This window comes from Malaclemys terrapin, chromosome 12 (genome assembly GCF_027887155.1).
Source record: "Malaclemys terrapin pileata isolate rMalTer1 chromosome 12, rMalTer1.hap1, whole genome shotgun sequence".
Classification (NCBI taxonomy): domain Eukaryota; kingdom Metazoa; phylum Chordata; order Testudines; family Emydidae; genus Malaclemys; species Malaclemys terrapin.
Window position 1 is genome coordinate 48669478 of NC_071516.1, and position 20058 is coordinate 48689535.

Below are 20058 nucleotides of genomic sequence, written 5' to 3' on the forward strand. Positions count from 1 at the left end.
AGCAGGCACTGACACAGCAGAGCAGTTTAGACACAGATACATAGATTGTAAAGTCTCCAGCCCTTCATCGGGGCTTCCGTCCTCTGAGAACGCACATTGGCAATTAAAGACTCGCTATGTTGAGGGAATAGAGAGTATCTCGTTCAGTGGCCAGCAATGCAGAAATAGAATCCGCCTCAGTAACTATTGATCATTAGCTTTCTTCCCTTCAACCTGCCTTGTGAACAGAACTACGAGGAAGAAATGCCAGAGACATTATTTAGAGAGTCTGTTTGCCGGAAGCTGGGAATGGACCGTGCTTATTTCCAGGTATCCACATGTGCATGTCAGTATGTTTTATGTGATCTAAGACGGTCTCTTTCCTTCCAGTAGAAGGTAGCACTGACACAGGCTCCCACAAACAAATTTCATTCCCTGCCTGACGGGGCAGCAGTGTTTCTCACACCCACCCTCGCTCCGAGGCAGTTCTTCTACACGAAAAGCACCTAATAATACGGCGCTGGGTTTCCCTCCATCCTGCGGGTCAGATTCTGCCCTGTGTCCTGCCACCACAGCCTGTATCCTGACAAAGCCCAGGAGCGGCATCTTCTCTCCATTCCCTTTTCCTTCCCTCTCACCAGAGCCAGGGCCGGCTCCAGGGTTTGGGCCGTCTGAAGCAGCCAAAAAAAAAAAGCCGCGATCGCAATTGCGATCTGCGGCAGCAATTCGGCGGGAGGTCCTTCGCTCCGAGCGGGAGTGAGGGACCGTCTGCCGAATTGCCGCCGAACAGCTGGACATGCCGCCCCTCTCCGAAGTGGCCGCCCCAAGCACCTGCTTGGTAAGCTGGTGCCTGGAGCCGGCCCTGACCAGAGCTGTTTTTCATGCTCTGCGGCCTAAACCAGCCCTTCCCCCACGTCCAGCTGCTGCTCCTTTGCCATGAGACATTCTCAGGAGAGTGTCATTTCCCTGGGGACATTGTTAATACCTATTTCATATGCCCATCATAACATTTCCCCATAGCAAGCGGTACAGGAGAGACACTCTTTTTCTCAAATGTGGAGAAACAAAAGTACTTATACAGGGAAAGAAAGAAAGAAAGAAAGAAAGAAAGAAAGAAAGAAAGCTAGTTTAAGTGCAGACCAGGCGATATAAGCTAAACCCTAGAAAGACACTTTTCTACCCAAACGAGAGTGTACATTGGGGTTAGACCACTATCTGTACATGGATTTAAATTCACAGTTTCGTTTATAACAAAACGAATTTCCCCTGCAGACAAGGCCTAAGTCAAACCGGTGAACTTTGTCATGACTCCCTAGAGTGCTCAGCTCCAGTCTACACACAGCTTTTCTATCCATAGAACTGTTGAGTTAGAAAAGTAATGCCTGTACTTTGACCCATCAACCTTTTATCCCCAATCGGGGATATTGCAGATTATGTATTCCTTATGCCACCCGATCTTAAACCAAACTTTGCACCCTCGATAATCTGTACGTTATTCCCTGATAACCAGAAACTTCTATGCTTAAACTCTGAATCATTCGCTTTTTTTTTTAACATCTTAATAAAAATTTTAAATTTGTTTGCACCCACGAGGGTATAACGGTGCAATGCCTAGTTTGTATGAGGTTACACCAGTGTAAACATGTCTTACTCCAGTCTATCTTGTTCCCCTTCGCCTCTGGGTCACGAGCAGGCATTTTGTCTGATTTCTTCTTGGCAGTCACGGTGTTTGAGAGTAAGAGCAGAGTTTATGACCCCAGAATATTGGTTGTCTCTGACCCATTCCCTGCTTTTCTCAGACATGTCTCGAACCCAGTTGAACCGGGCATAGCTTGGAATGGAGTCACCGAACACTTTACAGGTCAGCGTAAGGGACTATCTGGGCTTCAGCACTGACATATCCCTACGCAGAGAGCAAGTTTCACTCCCTCCAGCAGCGCACAGCAGTGTGTCTCTCAGCGCACAGTCTCTCCCCTCACAGGTGTCTCTGCTACAGGAACCGCACCAGACACTAGGGCGATGCATTTCCCCGGAGCGTGGGCTCTAGACTGTCGCTGGGCAGGGCCGGCTCCAGGCACCAGCCGAGCAAGCTGGTGCTTGGGGCGGCAGATTCCAAGAGGCAGCATTCCATCTAGGGTGACCAGATCAGAGATCTAAAATATCAGGACGTGGAGGGGCCGGGGGAGGGCGAGCAAAAAAAAAAAAGAGTTTCAAAGGGGCTGGGGGCATTAGCAGGCCCCGGCCACACGCGCTGCCCTCCTCACGGAGCCTCCCGCCCCCATGCCCACCCCGGGCACATGCGGCGCACGGTGAGTCTGGGCGGAGGCAGCGCGGAGCGGGCAGGGGCCGGGTGGGCAACACGGGCCAAATCCCCACTGCTGCTGGGGAGCCCCGTGCCTCTCCCTCCCACTCACGGCTGCGGCTCCTTCCCGGTGGGACCCGCCTCCCGCCACCCCGGGCACATGCGGCCCGTGTCCCCCGCGCCTAGTCTCCCTCCCGCCGGGAAGGAGCCACTGGAGTGCAGCCGAGTGGGGGAGGCACGGGGCTCCCCGCCGGCGGCGGGACATGCACCACATGTGCCCAGGGCGGGCTGGGGGCGGGAGGTGCGTCCCGCCAGGAAGGAGCTGCAGCCGCGAGTGGGAGGGAGAGGCGCAGGGCTCTCCGGCAGCAGCGGTGATTCAGCCTGCGCCGTCCACCTGGCCCCTGCCCGCTCCGCGCTGCCTCCACCCGGACCCACCGCGCTGCCCCACGGGCTACAGGGCTGGAACAGCCTCCGCGCTGCGCTCCCGGCCCCGGGCCCCCGTCTCCCTCCCTCCCTCGGCCTCGTCAGCCCCCCTTTGCCAGCCCGGTGCCCGGGTGCCGGAGCTGACTCACCAGCTCCAGGATTCAGGGGCTGCCACCACCACCCCCCTCCCTCCCGGCTTGTGCCGCCATGCAGCTGCAAGCCTGGGAGGGAGGAGGAATGCCCTGTGGTTGGGGAAGAGGCGGTGCCAGGGTGGGGATTTGGGAAGGGAGCCAATGGGGGAAGGAAGGGGCGGATCCGGGGCGGGGGCGAGAGTCCCCCCGGGAGGGCAACATTTCTTGTTTCTCAAGTGTCCCAACCAAACATTGGTCGGGACGCGGGACAAAGAAGCAAATATTGAGACAGTCCCGATAAAATGAGCGCAGCGGGAGGGGCCGCATGGCAAGCACCCCGCTTAAGGAAGCCCTGGCCGCCCCCCTTCTCTCTCTCCCCCCCGCTAGCCGGGGTGCGCACTCTGCTGCCCAGGGTCTGCAGGGCCGGGAGTTCCCCTGCACCTACGCTCCCGCCGCCCCGCAGGTATTTGTGGGGTTTTTTGGTTTTGGTTTTTTTTCTTTTCTTTCCTTCACTGCTGCGGCCGGGGGCAGGTTTGTTTTCCTCCTCCCCTTTGCTGCTCTGGCCGGCCGGGTGTTTTTTGCTTCGGGCGGCAAGAAAGCCAGAGCCGGCCCTGGTCACGGCCTTTATTCTGACAGAGCCCGCAACCCGCACCGTCCCTCCGTGCCCAGCTCTCTCCCTTTCCCTGAAGCGGTTCCTCACACTGTGGTGCCTGGAACCAGCTGCTGGCTCCCCACAGCTGCGGCTCCTTCCCCGTCAGACATGCCCGCGAGAGTCTCACGTCTCTGGACATCTCCTCTCTCTCGTTTCTATTGTTCAGCTCTGCCCGGGGCGTTCGGCAGCAGGGAGCGAATGCCCTGGGCCTGGGTGAAACCCCCAGTGTAGGGACCTGATCCACAGTCCATTGCTTCGTTGCTTGCCTTTGAAGGGCTCCAATGAACGTGAAATGACTTTGGGCCACCACAGACAGGAAGGGGATGTGTGACTCTGCTTCCCACAGACAGCGCTCCCTGCCTGGCGGTGTCCCTCCCTTTATACCCGCTGGGGAACCCGCATGCAAATCCCTGCCCCGGGACCTTCCTATTTAAATACAACCCCTGAGTCGGGGAGTCTCAGCTTTTCCCCAGACACAGAACTGCCTGGTCCTGCCCGCTGAGGCGTTTCCCTTCTTTTATGAAAACTAGAATGAAATCTCTGTGGCTTTTCCTTTCCCTGTTATCGGCCCCTACCTGTGAGTGTGTTTTACAGAGCGGGGAAATTAGGGACAGAGCCACAGATTCATTGCCTGACTAATTACTTCCATAAACGGTTTCCCTCTCCCAGGTGTCCTCTCTCAGGTGCAGCTGGTCGAGTCCGGCCCGGGCGTCGTGAAGCCCGGACAGACCCTCACCCTGACCTGCGCTGTCTCCAGGGTCTCTATCACTGACAGCAGCTACGTGTGGAACTGGGTCCGGCAGCCCCCCGGGAAAGGGCTGGAGTGGGTAGCATGTATATACCCACATGACGGGAGAAAGTGGTTTGCTGCGTCTCTCCAAAGCCGGACCACCATCTCTTCAGATACATCCAAGAACCAGTTCTCCCTGCAGCTGGCCTCCCTCACAGCTGCAGACACCGCCATGTATTACTGTGCCAGAGACACACAGGGACACAGAGCAAAGCGGGGCTGGTACAAAGAGGGGAAGTGGATTGTCTAGAGTCACTCGGGGCCCTGTCACACGTCTCCAGTAGAAGCGGGGTGAGACACTGGTCACAAGGAGGTTTAGGAGGTGGAAAGGGGGTAGGAAAAATTCCTTGTCTCGTAACTCAGCTCCTTGTAACACAGACACACAGAGATCCCATCTCACGACTCCCCCAAGGGAAATCAGGTCTCGTTCCCAGCAGCCATCACACAACCCTTCTTGGTACTAGCTACAGCACTCAGCGCTGCATTTCCCCCTCCGGAGCTCAGGAAATCCCAGCGAGGTTCAAGTCAAGTTCGTTTAGCCCAATATCCTGTCTCTGAGCATGACTAGCCGGGGCTGCTTCACAGAACCCCACAGCTGAGGATGTGAGAGAATCCACCCTCCACATCGGGTCTCGCCCTGGTCTCCAACAGAGATTGGGTTAAACCAGCGACACCCAGACTGTGGCTCTCCAGCCACAAGGGGCTTTCTAATGTGTCTCCTGCCGCCCTTTGCAGCACCTGGTGTGATTTAATTACGAACCCATCCAAGTTATTAACCAATCAGGATGTGTTTATTATGGTATTAACCAATAAAGTGATCAACTTGCACTAAGTTATTAACTTACTGTGGGAATTTTATAGATATAGGTATACAGACATATAGATAGATAGATATCTAAATATCATTATATCATATATAAATATTTGTGTACATATACTAAATATATAGAGAGAGTGTGTCTATATGTATACATACACTCTAAATATTTTCCCTGACATTCACACTACTGTGGCTCTTTGGGTAATACTCATGGATAATTTGGCTCCTGAACCCCTGAGGTCTGAGTATCACTGGTTTGAACCCTAAAGGACAAGGTTTAATATCCGTGCCAACCCCCCGCCCCCGCCCAGTGTGTGTCCCAGCCCCGCTCCTGGCCTACCACAATCAGAGGCCTCCTTTGGAGACAGCCCAGAACTTTCCTGTCTCCCAACTTCCCTCCCTCCTGCTCCTGCCGTGAACGCTGTTGGCTTCCCTGAAAACTACTTGGGAAAACCCAACCTTTCTCCCTCTCCCAGGACCCAGCCCCCTTTAGAATAATAGAATATCAGGGTTGGAAGGGACCTCAGGAAGTCATCTAGTCCAACCCCTGCTCAAAACAGAACCAATCCCCAGACTGATTTTTTGCCCCAGATTCCTAAAATGGCTCCCTCAAGGATTGAACTCACAACCCTGGGTTTAGCAGGCCAATGCCCAAATCAGTGTGTTATCCCTCCCCCCAAAAAATCCCCCTCCATTTACTGAATCCTCTTGCTTCCCCTGTGCTGGCTGCTCCTGTGTGTAGTGTGAACATCTGCCTGTTTCAAACCATGGGATTTATTTCCGAATTCACGTATCGGGGGGTAGCCGTGTTAGTCTTTAAGGTGCCACCAGACTCCTTGATATTTCCGAATTCTCTTTCCCACCTCGAGGAAATGACCTGCCCCCGACTCCGGAGTACAACATGCTGTAGATGGACTCCATGGAGTCAGGCTGGGGGGTTATCAAGAAACCTGCACCATTTTGGAGACAGAATCTCACTGGGTTTCACTGGCAGTTGGATGCCCAACCCCCAACCGGTCTCTGCTCTTCTCTGCCCCTTGTCACCCGAGCGTGTGAGCAACTCACAACCAGTCCTGGAGTTTACATGTGAAGCAGGAAAGTGTCATTAGCTCTATTTTACAGAGGAGGAACTGAAGCCCTGACTCAGTAAGGCTGAGATTATCCAACCCGCCTAGGGGATTTGGGCACCCACCGCCCACTGACACGAGTGGGAATTGTGCACGCAGAGCCCCTAGGTGGAGTCACACAATGGCAACAGGGAGCCAGTCTCCTAGAGCCACAGGGGAATCACCAAAGGCTAATGTACAGCCACGCTGAGCTGAGCGCAGGGTCTCTCTGGGTGTAGAGGGGACCCCTGTCCGAAGGGGACATCGCCATGTACTGAGCGCTCACCCCCTGCCAGCTCTTATACCCACCCTGGGAACCCGCATGCAAATCCCTCCCCGGGGGTTCCTGTTTAAATACCAACCCCTGGTTCTAGGAGCCTCAGTCTCTCCCCAGACACAGAACTGCCCGGTCCTGTCCCTGGGGAGTTTCCCTCATTGCATGAAAACGAGGATGAAATCTCTGCTGCTTTTCCTGTCCCTGTTCTCTGCCCCCTCCTGTGAGTGTTTACTGAGAGCGAGACAATTAGCACCAGAGCCACAGATTCTTTCGTGGCTAATTCTGTCCTTGCTTTGTTTCCCTCTCCCAGGTGTCCTGTCCCAGGTGCAGCTGGTCCAGACCGGCCCGGGAGCGGTGAAGCCGGGAGCGACCCTCAGTATCACCTGTAAAGTCTCTGGAGTCTCTGTCAGTGACCACTACTGGAGCTGGAACCGGCAGCCTGCTGGGAAAGGACTGGAGTGGATGGGGTTTATCCGGGATACAGCTAACGGGGGGACCACAGAGTATAACTCGGCTCTCAAACCTCGTGTCACCATCACCAGGGACACCTCGAAAAATGAAGTTTATCTCCAGCTCGGCTCGCTGACAGCTGCAGACACCAGCACCTATTACTGTGCCAGAGACACAGTGACACAGAGCAGAGCAGGGACTGGCACAAAAAGGGGAAGCGAATTTCTAATCAGCCGACATGAACATTCAGTTAGTGCTGTAGGGGATGAGACAGACGAGGCATTGCCGACAGTGGGATCTCAGGAGCCACCCACGTTTCTCCCCCTGCATCCCACCCTCCCAGCCCCCTCCACCAAGGGATTTTACATGCTCCGCTTCCCTGCGCTTCCCCCTGAAATGTGCACCTGGGACGGTGACATTAATGGTGAGATACTCTGGGCCTCAATAGCAAAGCATGCTCCACGCCTGCCTCTCTGAGTGACAGCAGCTGCAGCTGTGGGCGATTATCCACTCCTGGGAGTCAGGCTCCCTGTGATTCGCGTTGGGCCCTGAAATATTCAGTCTCCCAAACTCAGACACCGCTTCAGGAAACGTTGCCCCAGGGGAGCCAGTGTCAGAGGCGCTAAGCGGGCACTGCTCTGCCTGACGTCAGTGAGAGCTGCCGGGGCCCAGCACCTCCAAAAATCAGCCTTCGAGCTGCAATGCATTATGGGAGGAGGGATAGGTTTAGGGGAAGGCACGGGACTGGGTTAAGAAGATTTGGGTTCAGTTCTGGTCTTTGCCAGACACTGCCTGAGAGAAAGTGGGTAACTCAGCTCGTCTCTCTCCCTGCCCAGTCCCCATCTACAAACACCCCCCTCCCCACTCGGGCGTCACTCCCACATCCCGCCAGCGATACACGAGGCCTTTCCTTAGCAGCAGCTGCAGCTCTTGATATGGCCAGATGGGGGCGCTGCTCCCAAGTACAATGGAATCCTACCGCAGCCAGGATGAGACAAGGAGCTGAGTCAATTATCCAGCAGCCTGTGTGGGGACAGCCCATAATTCCCGGGGTCCTGTCATATCATCCCCTGTTTCCAGGGCTTCGGGGGGCGTGACAAGTCTTATCAAGGTAGGGAAAGGACAAGGAATCAGACAGCCTTCTGAAAATTAAAGGCAATATCATGATATTGATTATCTCAAAGGAACAAAAAATTTATAATCACAATAACAAACAGGAGGTGCCCAAAACTATGGTGATGGGCATCAGTAAAAGAACCTAGTCTAGTACATAGCACCGGCTATACCGGTCAGAGCAATGGTCCATCTTGCCCAGTAGCCTCTCCTCTCACAGTGGCCAATGCCAGGTGCTTCAGAGGGAATGAACAGAACAGGGCAATTTATTGAGTGATCCATCCCCTGTTGTCCAGTCCCAGTTTCTAGCAGTGAGAGGTTTAGGGACATCAGGAGCATGGGGTTTTGTCCATGACTATCTTGGCTGATAGCCACTGATAGCCGCTGATGCCCTTATTGGCATAACACAAGAACTCTGGGTCACCCAATGAAATGAATAGGCAGCATGATTAAAACAAAGAAAAAGGAAATATTTCTTCACACAACAGCACAGTCAACCTGTGGAACTCTTTGCCAGAGGATGTTGGGAAGGCCAAGACTACAACAGGGTTCACAAAATAACTAGATACATTCATGGAGGATAGATCCATCAATGGCTATTAACCAAAATGGGCAGGGATGGTGTCCCTGGCCTCTGTTTGCCAGAATCTGGGAATGAGCGACAGGAGATGGATCACTTGATGATTCCCTGTTCTGTTCATTCCCTCTGAGGCGCCTGGCACTGGTCACTGTCAGAAGACAAGATACTGGGCTAAATGGACCTTTGGTCTGACCCAGTGTCGCTGTTATATTCTCAAAGGATGTGTCATTATTTACAAAGGGAATTTTATAGACTCCAAGACCAGAAGGAACCCTTGTGATCATCTAGTCTGACCTCCAGAATAACAAAAGGCCACCTATGGGAGCTAGGCCCCCGAAAACTCTGTGAAATCCATAGGATTTAGGCTCCTAACTCCTTTAGTTTCCTAGGAAAATCCCAGCCCGAAAGAAGAGTGAGTCGTTTGAAGCTGGTATTTATCAGACACCCGCAGTGAAACGCTGCTATGCAGGAGCCGATTATTTGAGAAGGCAAGTGCACAAAATGAAGTAGCTGTGGCTGGATTCTCAAGCGGACTAGAGGAGTTAGGTGCTCAAATCATGTTGAAATTGGTGGGGAGACAGAGTCCTAAACATCATTTAACCTTTTTTAAAGGAGGGAAACCTACCGCTATATTACAACACAATCTTATAGGAAAATTTTATCTTTCACACCTCGTTGACTAAGACATTGCCTTGTTCTATAGCTCTCCCCCACCAAAAAAATCTCCTTCGAGGTTTAATCCAACACCCTCTAAAACTAAGATGAGTTTTTGTGTTGATTGCAATAAACTTTGGGTCGAGCCCTAGAGTCATGTCTAGAGATTTGAGGTTGTAGAAGGCAACTGGTAATTTCTCCTTTCAGCAAAAGTATATTCAGGACCTAGCACACTTTCCTAGGCCCTGCACAAACACACAGACAAAGCCCCGTCAGAGCCTGAGGACATGGCTGCACTTGCAAGTTATAGCGCATTAAAGTAGCCCTGGGCACTCTAACTCACGACGCGTCCACACTGGCAAGGCACGTAGAGCGCCCTGACTCCGCGGTACAGTGCTCATGGTTCTCCATCTCGGCGAGTGGAATAACGTTTGATGTGCCCCTGCTGGAGCGCCACAGCGCCAGTGTGGACGCCCTGGTCTGTTAGTGCTCTCTGATCGGCCTCCAGAAGTGTCCTACAATGCCTGTTCTAGCCACTCTGGTCATCACTTTGAACTCTACTGCCCTGCTCTCAGGTGACCAACCATCAGACCCGCCCTTTAAATTCTCTGGGAATTTTGAAAATCCCCTTCCTGTTTGCTCAGCCAGGCGTGGAGTGCTCTCAGTACATCTTTCCAGGTGACCATGTCTCCATGCGACAGGCGATCCCCAGTCTGGAGCAATGGGGAGGTGCTGGACCTCATCAGTGTTTGGGGGGAAGAAGCTGTCCAGTCCCAGCTGGGCTCCAGCTGTGGGAATTATGATACCTTCAGGCAGATAACAAGGGACATGATGGAAAGGGGCCATGACCGGTTCACACGGCAGTGGAAGGTTAAAGTGAAGGGGCTGCAGAATGCCAGCCACAAGGCAAACAGCCACTCCGGTGCTGTCCCCGTGACCTGCCATTTTTACAAAGAGCTGGATGCAATACTTGAGGGCGACCCCACCTCCACTCCAAGTACCACCATGGACACTTCAGAGCCTAGTCCAATAAGGCAGGAGGAGGAGGAGCATAGTGGGAATAAGAGTGCTGAGGAGAAGGAAGACACCCCAGCATCTCTAGATGCATGCAGCCAGGAGCCATTCTCAAGCCAGGAGGAAGATAGCCAGTCATGGCGGCCAGTACTTAGGGAAGGATAAACAACAGAGGAGGTTTCCAGTAAGCGGCTTTTATTTTGGGAAGGAAGTTATTCGCTGCGGGCTCTTGGGTTGAAGAGGGTTAGGGCTGCATGCATGCCTAGATGCGGAATAGGGCGTTGATGTGCTCTCTCACATTGCGGTAATCGGCCTCAGTGATCTCTTCAAAGATCTCATCCAGAACTTGGGCCATGCGCTTGTGCAGGTTTTGTGGGAGAGCCACTGTGGTCCTTGTCCCAGTCAGGCTAACATGTCCGTGCCACTGTGCCATGAGGGGTGGAGGGACCATTGCTGCACACAGGTAAGATCATTAAGGTTTCAGAGTAGCAGCCGTGTTAGTCTGTATCCGCAAAAAGAACGAGGAGTACTTGTGCCACCTTATAGACTAAAAAATTTATTTGGGCATAAGTTTTCGTGGACTCTTAGGGTACGTCTATACCCAGCCGCTAGTTCGGCGGCTGGCAATCGAACTTCTGGGTTCGACTTATCGCGTCTTCTCTGGACGCGATAAGTCGAACCCGGAAGTGCTCGCCGTCGACTGCGGTACTCCAGCTAGATGAGAGGAGTACCGCGGAGTCGACGGGGGAGCCTGCCTGCCGCGTGTGGACCGAGGTAAGATCGAACTAAGGTACTTCGAACTTCACCTACGTTATTAACGTTAGTACCTTAGTTCGATTTGGGGGGTTAGTGTAGACCAAGCCTAAGCTTTGTTAGTCTCTAAGGTGCCACAAGTACTCCTGTTCAGATCATTAAGGGCAGGCATTTGTATCTCCTATAAGGAGGGGAATATGCAAATGAAGCTGACAGGTTCCTGTTTAAATTTCTCCCTCCGTCTCTTAAGGCTGCACCCGAAGAGACAATACAAAGCCCTCCGGTGCATTTGTCCTCCAACACCAGGGAAAATGAGAGTTTGGATCTATTTAGTTTTCATTGTTGCAGCTTTGCAAGGTATTTCCTAATGCAAACATGCTGGAGAAGCAGATGAATATTTAGCTATTTCCATACTAATGTTTTGACTGTTCCTTTATTCTCAGGTGTCTGGTCCCAGGTCCAGCTGGTGGAGTCCGGAGGGGATGTGAAAAAGCCCGGAGACTCTCTCCGCCTCTCCTGCAAAGCCTCCGGCTTCACCTTCAGCAGCTACAGTATGATCTGGGCTCGCCAAGCTCCTGGGAAGGGGCTGGAATGGGTCGCTTATCTCAACAGCGCTGGGGGCGATATACGCTACCTTGATTCAGTGAAAGGCCAATTCACCATCTCCAGGGACAATTCCAAGAGTGAGCTGTATCTGCAAATGACCAGCCTGAAACCCAAGGACACCGCCCGCTATTACTGTGCAAGAGAGACACAGTGACACAGAAACCGATTGATGCTCCTGCAAAAACCCAGGCTGCAGAATCCGTGCGCCACATGGGGGCAGCAGCGACATAAACAACAGGGCTTTGGGCACAGGAATGAGAACCAGCATCCAGGGGAATGAAATACAAACCGGCCACAAGGCTTTAACCCTTTCATGCCCTAGCAACGTTCCCCTTTTGCTTCACAGAGGCCCACTGCGTCTGCGCCGCAGACATTCCTCGCTGCTTCAGTCAGTCCCATTCAGGTGTGAGTCCTGGTCCCACGGTCAGTCTCTCCTTGTAGATCTGGATCTTTCACTGATGTAAAATGTGGTTATTGTGACCGGTTCTCACATTGTTCCTTCGCTTGCCTGACCCCACAGGGCCCCGGTCACAGATTCTTCTCACCTCTCCCAGTCCGGAAGGGAAGATGCCCAGTGTGACGCTGTCAGACCAAGTGCCAGCTCATGCCAAGGCCCCCCAGGCTGGAGCCAGCCTCGTTTACCTGTGTGCGAGCACCAGCACAACAGACGTTGTTCGAGGCTAAGTGCATAGGAATGGGTTTAATGTTTTCACTTCATGAAATGCTTGTAGGGTGTTTCCCGCACTGTTTTCACTGGTATACCCTGACAGCAAACATTTGCATTGTATCTACCCCTGCAACTAAAAGTAACCCTTCAAACGAAGGAAGCTTCCCTAAGAAGTTGTTACATCCTGTTCATTAAACTCCAATGAACCATTGTGAGATCAAGGATCAAAGACTTTCCTAAATGCATTCTTCCCGCCCCACCCCCCACTACTTGTAAAGCAGTTTGCAAGAACTTTTGAGCTAAACCTCGGACCACCCGAAAATCAAAACTCCCGAGACTGAGAATAGAACCCTGGTGTCCTAAATCCTGATTGCCTGTTCTAGTAATTTGTCTCTCCTGCCTCCAGGAAGTTCAGGGGTAAACCCCAGCTTCCTAGATTCCTTCTGTACCTGGGAAGAAATAAAACCCAGGCGTTCTGGTAAAGGGATGAAAATGCCTGCTGTTGGCAGAACACCACAGGGTCAGAAGGGACCATCCTGGTCATCTAGTCAGACCTCCTGCACATCACAGGCCACATAACCTCCCCCACCCACTTCTGTAACAGACCCCTAACCTACGGCTGAGTTACCGAAGCCCCCAAATCATGGCTGAAAGACTGTCTGAGCTGAGACAAAAATTGTGTCCCTCAAGGTCTGTCTAATCTACAATAAACTGAATTGGGAGAAAAGACACAACTCCAGGAGCCCGTGGATTTTATTTAATCCCGTTCCTTTCAGTTAATTGATACTGAAACCAAGTGATTAGATATAACTCCTCACAGACAGATACTATTTTTTTAATAAAAGGGAGCTTCTCTCCCCCTCCATTCACACCCGACTAAAACACTTTGCTCCCCCAAGAGGCCTCAGATGTTTTAACTCAGCTTAGTAGCCTATCCCAGGAACAATGCTGCCCCCCACCCCCTTGCACTCACAGACACAATTACTGGGAGTTTGTTCAAGCAGAGGCACAAGATTCTAATATCGCCTAGTGCTGGCTGAGGTGCCCAGACCCCGATTCCTGTAGAAATCAATGCCCAGAGGACTCAGTTTTAAATAATACTCTCCCTGGTTTCTTGGAATCGATTGTATCCCCCACCCCTACAGACTCATCCATACATTTCACCATTCCCCTTATTATAACACTGATATAAAGGGAAAATGTTCCGACCTCTGCCTGACACCTCCACACCTGTTCACTGGAACCCCACAGACACCTTATCCCTACCCCCTGTCCTCCCACTGCCATTCCCACCTCACAGCAGGGCTTATTCCCCTGCCCTCTGTATCTACCCCTAATATCCCCCCTCAACTACCTTCACCCGCAAAGACCCCCATGAGCAGAGCCCCTCCTCTGTTTTACTCATAGCTATTAGCTTACAAAAGCGGTAGCTTTTGGAGTGGCTCTAAACTGGTATCTAGGGATTTGGGATCATTCAAGGCAGGTGCAGATTCGTCCTTGAAGGCAAAGTATAATCAGGATCCCACCGCAGTGTGCTAGGCGCTGTACAAACACAGGGAAAGGTTCAGTCTGGCTCCTCCTCTCTCAATCGCTGTGCAAGTGATTCGGGGCCATAAGGGAAGAGTTTGTCTCTCTTTTACAAATTTATTTGAGCATAAGCTTTCATGGGCTACAGCCCACTTCATTGGATGCATAGAATGGAACATATATTGAGGAGATATATACACACATACAGAGAGCATGAAAAGGTGGGAGTTGTCCTACCAACTCTAATTAAGTGAGAGAAAAAACACTTTTGTAGATAGCCCATTACAGACAGTTTGACAAGAGGTGTGAGAATACTTACCTGGGGAAATAGATTCAATGTTTGTAATGGCTCAGCCATTCCCAGTCTCTATTCAAGCCTAAATTGAAGCTATCTAATTTGCATATTAATTCAAGTTCAAGTTTTTTTTCTCACTCAATTAGCCTCTTAGAGTTGGTAGGACAACTCCCACCCTTTCATGCTCTCTGTGTATATATCTCCTCACTATATGTTCCATTCTATGCATCTGAAGAAGTGGGCTGTAGTCCACGAAAGCTTATGCTCAAATAAATGTGTTAGTCTCTAAGGTGCCACAAGTACTCCTGTTTTTTTTATCTTCCTACTGTATTTTTCACTCCATGCATCTGATGAAGTGGGCTTTAGCCCATGAAAGCTTATGCTCAAATAAATGTGTTAGTCTCTAAGGTGCCACAAGTACTCCTGTTCTTTTTGCAGATACAAACTAACACGGCTGCTACTCTGAAACCTGTCATTATGCAAAGCACTGCATTTAGCTGTATGGAGTGGAAATCCATCAACTTCATGAAAAAACTCGTACAGATACAGACAGACATCATCTTCCTTTCCAAATGCAAGCAGATGGACATCATACCAAAAGGACTAAAGGTAAAAAATCCATTACACTCTACATATCACACAGACTATGCTGAGAGACTGTGTCACACACTCTCAAAGAAACTGCGAAACCACCTGATCAGCATCCTATACAGCAAACAGGGAAAGATTAAGAATGAGCTCTCAGAACTGGATACTCTCATAAGAAACCAACCTTCCACACAAACTTCCTCATGGATAGACTTTACAAAAACTAGACAAGCCATTTACAACACAAACTTTGCTTCTCTACAAAGGAAAAAGGACACTAAACTATCTAAGCTGCTACATGCCACAAGGAGCCACAACAGTATTTCCCTTAACCCACCCAGCAATATTGTTAATCTTTCCAGCTATACTCTTAGCCCAGCAGAAGAGTCTGTCCTATCTCGGGGCCTCTCCTTTTGTCCCTCCAGACCCACGAATATGATACAGTTCTGCAGTGACCTAGAATCCTACTTTCGACGTCTCCGACTCAAAGAGTACTTCCAACACACCTCTGAACAACATACTAACCCACAGAATCCTTCCTACCAACACTACAAAAAGAAGGATTCTGCGTGGACTCCTCCTGAAAGTCGAAACAACAGACTGGACTTCTACATAGAGTGCTTCCGCCGACGTGCCTGGGCTGAAATTGTGGAAAAGGAGCATCACTTGCCCAATAACCTCAGCTGTGCAGAACACAACGCCACCCACAGCCTCAGGAACAACTCTGACATCATAATCAAAAAGGCTGACAAAGGAGGTGCTGTCGTCATCATGGATAAGTTGGAATATGAACGAGAGGCTGCTAGGCAGCTCTCTGACACCACATTCTACAGGCCATTATCCTCTGATCCCATTGAGGGTTACCAAAAGAAACTACACCATCTGCTCAAGAAACTCCCTGAGAAAGCACAGAAACAGATCTGTACAGACACATGCCTAGAACCCCGACCAGGGACATTCTATTTGCTACCCAAGATCCATAAACCTGGAAATCCTGGACACCCCATCATCTCAGGCATTGGCACCCTTACATCAGGCTTGTCTGGTTATGTGGACTCTCTCCTCAGGCCCTACGCTACCAGCACTCCCAGCTATCTTCGAGACACCACTGACTTCCTGAGGAAACTACAATCCATCTGTGATCTTCCAGAAAACACCATCCTGGCCACTATGGATGTAGAAGCCTTCTACAGCAACATTCCACACAATGATGGACTACAAGCCATCAGGAATAATATCCCCAATAATATCACGGCAAACCTGGTGGCTGAACTTTGTGACTTTGTCCTCACCCACAACTATTTCACATTTGGGGACAATATATACCTTCAAGTCAGAGGCACTGCTATGGGTACCCGCATGGCCCCACAGTATGCCAACATTTTTATGCCTGACTTAGAACAATGCTTCCTTAGCTCTCGTCCCCTAATGCCCCTACTCTACTTGTGCTATATTGATGACATCTTCATCATCTGGACCCATGGAAAAGAAGCCCTTGAGGAATTCCACCATGATTTTAACAATTTCCATCCCACCATCAACCTCAACCTAGACCAATCCACACAAGCGGTCCATTTCCTAGACACTACTGTGCTAATAAGCGATGGTCACATAAACACCATCCTATACCGGAAACCTACTGACTGCAATACTTACCTACATGCCTCCAGCTTCCATCCAGGTCACACCATACAATCCATTGTCTACAGCCAAGCACTAAGATACAACCGCATTTGCTCCAATCCCTCAGACAGAGACAAACACCTACAAGATCTCTATCAAGCATTCTTACAACTACAATACCCACCTGGGGAAGTGAAAAAACAGATTGACAGATCCAGAAGAGTACCCAGAAGTCACCTACTACAAGACAGGCCCAACAAAGAAAGTAACAGAACGCCACTAGCAGTCACCTTCAGCCCCCAACTGAAACCTCTCCAGCGCATCATCAGAGATCTACAACCTATCTTAAAAGATGATCCCTCACTCTCACAGATCTTGGGAGACAGGTCACTCCTCGCTTACAGACAGCTTCCCATCCTGAAGCAAATACTCACCAGCAACCGCACACCATACAACATAAACACGAACCCAGGAACCTATCCTTGCAACAAAGCCCAATGCCAGCTCTGTCCACATATCTATTCAAGTGATATCATCATAGGACCTAATCACATCAGCCACAGCATCAGGGGCTCATTCATTTGCACATCTACCAACATGATATATGCCATCATGTGCCAGCAATGCCCCTCTGCCATGTACATTGGCCAAACTGAACAATCGCTATGCAAAAGAATAAATGGACACAAATCTGACATCAGGAATCATAACATTCAAAAACCAGTGGGAGAACACTTCAACCTCTCTAACCTCTCAGTGAGAGACCTGAAGGTGGCAATTTTGCAACAAAAAAACTTCAAAAACAGACTCCAAAGAGAGACTGCTGAACTTGAATTAATATGCAAATTAGATACAATTAAATTAGGTTTAAAAAGAGACTGGGAATGGTTGGGTCATTACACTAATTGAATCTATTTCCCCATGTTAACTATCCTCACACCGTCTATGGGTCATCTCGATGATCACTTCAAAAGTTTTTTTTCTCATGCTGATGATAGGTCATCTCAATTGATTGGCCTCTTACAGTTGGTATGGCTACTCCCACCTCTTCATGTTCTCTGTATGTAAAAATATCTTCTTGCTATATGTTCCAGTCTATGCATCCGAAGAAGTGGGCTGTAGCCCATGAAAGCTTATGCTCAAATAAATTTGTTAGTCTCTAAGGTGCCATTAGTTATTAAAACACAACATTAGTTTGCATGTACCATTCAGCTCACACATTTCTGGGAGACAAAACCTGAATTTAGTCCTTTCCTTGGGCAAGTCTGATCTATAGAACTTCTCCAGTAACATCATCTGGTAAAATATCAACAGCTAGTACCAAGGAGCTGCCCGTTTGTGGCCTGGATAGAGTGAGCCCATCTACCTAGGGAACCTGCTGACAGCCCCGTTCAACTCGCAACCTCCCTGGGTGAAATATGCATGCAAATTCCTTGGGGGGGGGAGACAGGGGAGGGTTCCTATTTAAATACAGATAAATTAATTGAATTATACAGAGAGAGGGAGTTGGGTGGGTGAGAGATCCATTACGTGACACGGCCCTAGGTTCTCAGACCAGATGACAGGCGTTCTTTGATGAGGCCCATACACGTGAGACAGTGCACAGGGCAGGGAGTCCATTAGTTATGGAAGTTGTTTAATACCTGTAAGCAAATACTCATAAATACCCAATGATGAATAGCATCATTGGGGGTACCCTGTGCCTTCTTCTGGCTGTCAGACGGGAGCCCGGGAAGGGGCTGGAGTGGCTGGCCAGGTACTATGATCCCTCCATCCACAGTTACGCCTCCTCCATGCAGGGGAGATCTACAGCCTTCGAGGACAGCACCACTTTCTGCTTGCACATGAACAGCCTGAAAGCCGAGGGCACCGCGGTGTAGAGACACTGACACACCCAGCGAGGGGAAGCCAGTCTGGGCTCAGACAAACCTTCCTGGCAGCTGCAGGAGAGGCGGTTCTCCGGCTGGGGGCGCTGACCAGACACAGACAGGAAGGGACACGGTGATGGGAGCAGCGGAGACACTGGTCAGGGGAAGAAATGCAGGTCCCCGGATCATAAACATGTGCAGGGCAGCAGCATTTCTAAATGGAGTTTAATTATTCACCCTGGAATTCCTCTGAACATCAGACACTGCAGTGCTAAGAGCTCTTCTGACCCCTTTTCTGTACCAGAGACAGAAAAACAGAAACACACACACACAAACACAGCAACACATCTCAACACGTAAACACAGGAACACAGACACACCACAAGTATACACACAAACACATGTTTGCAAACACAAAAATATATACAAACAGATATGAACACAAAAACACTCACATGCAATCACACACACTTAGGTCTTCACCCACCCATACCAACACCTACACACAAACACACAATCATACAAGCTCCCTGAAAACCCACATCCTTAACTTCAAGCACTCACACAACTATGTACACGTGAAAATACACCCAGAAAAAGCTTTCAGACAATTTCTAAGTGTATCAAAGGTGCAGACACTGGATTTGAAAAGACTTAGCAAATTCTGCTCTTAGTTACCCTGTCCTAAATCCGGAACCCAGCCCCTGCACTAAACTGAATTATTCAAGATTTCTAGTGCCTAACTGAGAACAGAGTCTGACCTAACACACAGTGACCAGTTCAACCAGTTTAGAGAGCTGGTCACCTGCCTTTACCTACCCGTTACTGCGCGGTGCATGGCGGGTGTCCATAGATCTCTTTCCCATAGTGGTCAGCACAAAACAGAGATGCAGCACGGCTGGGAATTTATTTCCCGGCCTGCCACTTATTTCCTCGGTGATCTTGGGCAAGTCACTTCACTGCCACATGCCTCAGTTTCCCCTTGGGCAAAAATTGGGGATAATGATGCTTAACTCCTTTGTAAAACGCTCTGAAATGTATGGATGAAAAACACAGAATAGGAAATAGATTTTACTATCACCATCATCTCTACTGTGATTATCTCGCCCAGCTCCTGCAGAAATGACAGTGAGTCTTTGACAGGCTGAGGCCCAGGCCCCAGGACCTCACTAATATTGGGCAAGATCCTTCATTCCTCAATCCCAGTGCTCCCCAACCTTTTTGTGGCCAGTAGCACATTCATGTTTTCAGAAGAGTGTGGCGGGCGCCAATAATTTTTTGCCCGCAGCCCCGGAGTTCTCTGTCCTTGTCAGGCGAGGGGCTGCGGCTTCTCTCCCCTGCTGGGCACTAGGCGGACACACATAAATGCCCCGGCGGGCACCATGGCGCCCACGGTCACCGCGTTGGGGAACACTGCTCAATCCCATCAGTAGTCTCGTTATAATCAGTCGGATTTGGTATTTTACCCAGACCAATGAATCTGCCCAGGACCCTTCTACTAATCTGGTCGCTCCGAGAGTTTTCTGCTTCAATCACAGCTGCTGATCCTCTGAAGGAAGCATCCTCTTCATCTAATTAGCTCTGTTCTAGTGATGAGTCCATTGCCTCTGCTGAAGACATTTACAATTGACATTTCAAGGAACAACTGACAACTTTGCGGCCTCAGGGCTATGAACACAGGGCCTGACACAGCTCATGTTGCACTAAACAGGATGGTTTCCATGGAGTTGGGAAGGGTTTTGCGTCAGTCTCTAAACTAATGCAAGATGCTTTCCTTATACTAGACATTTTCCCCCAGGTTAATCATGTCACCCAACCAGCTGCTTTCTCACGGGAAGGA

The 20058-nt window shown here is 50.3% G+C and overlaps 3 gene segments (V, D, J or C); all 3 read left to right on the top strand.

Annotated features, from left to right (window-relative positions):
- The first annotated feature begins 4018 nt into the window (after positions 1-4018).
- Positions 4019-5515, top strand: LOC128846241 (immunoglobulin heavy variable 4-38-2-like). The segment is given in 3 exon segments: positions 4019-4064; positions 4157-4472; positions 5341-5515. Coding segments are annotated over 3 exon segments (537 nt in total).
- Positions 5516-6614: 1099 nt separating this feature from the next.
- LOC128846242 (immunoglobulin heavy variable 4-59-like) lies at positions 6615-8076 on the top strand. The segment is given in 3 exon segments: positions 6615-6700; positions 6791-7107; positions 8011-8076. Coding segments are annotated over 3 exon segments (441 nt in total).
- A 3247-nt stretch (positions 8077-11323) lies between these two features.
- LOC128846243 (Ig heavy chain V region 3-like) lies at positions 11324-18230 on the top strand. The segment is given in 4 exon segments: positions 11324-11401; positions 11488-11794; positions 12187-12294; positions 18071-18230. Coding segments are annotated over 4 exon segments (621 nt in total).
- Positions 18231-20058: the final 1828 nt, after the last annotated feature.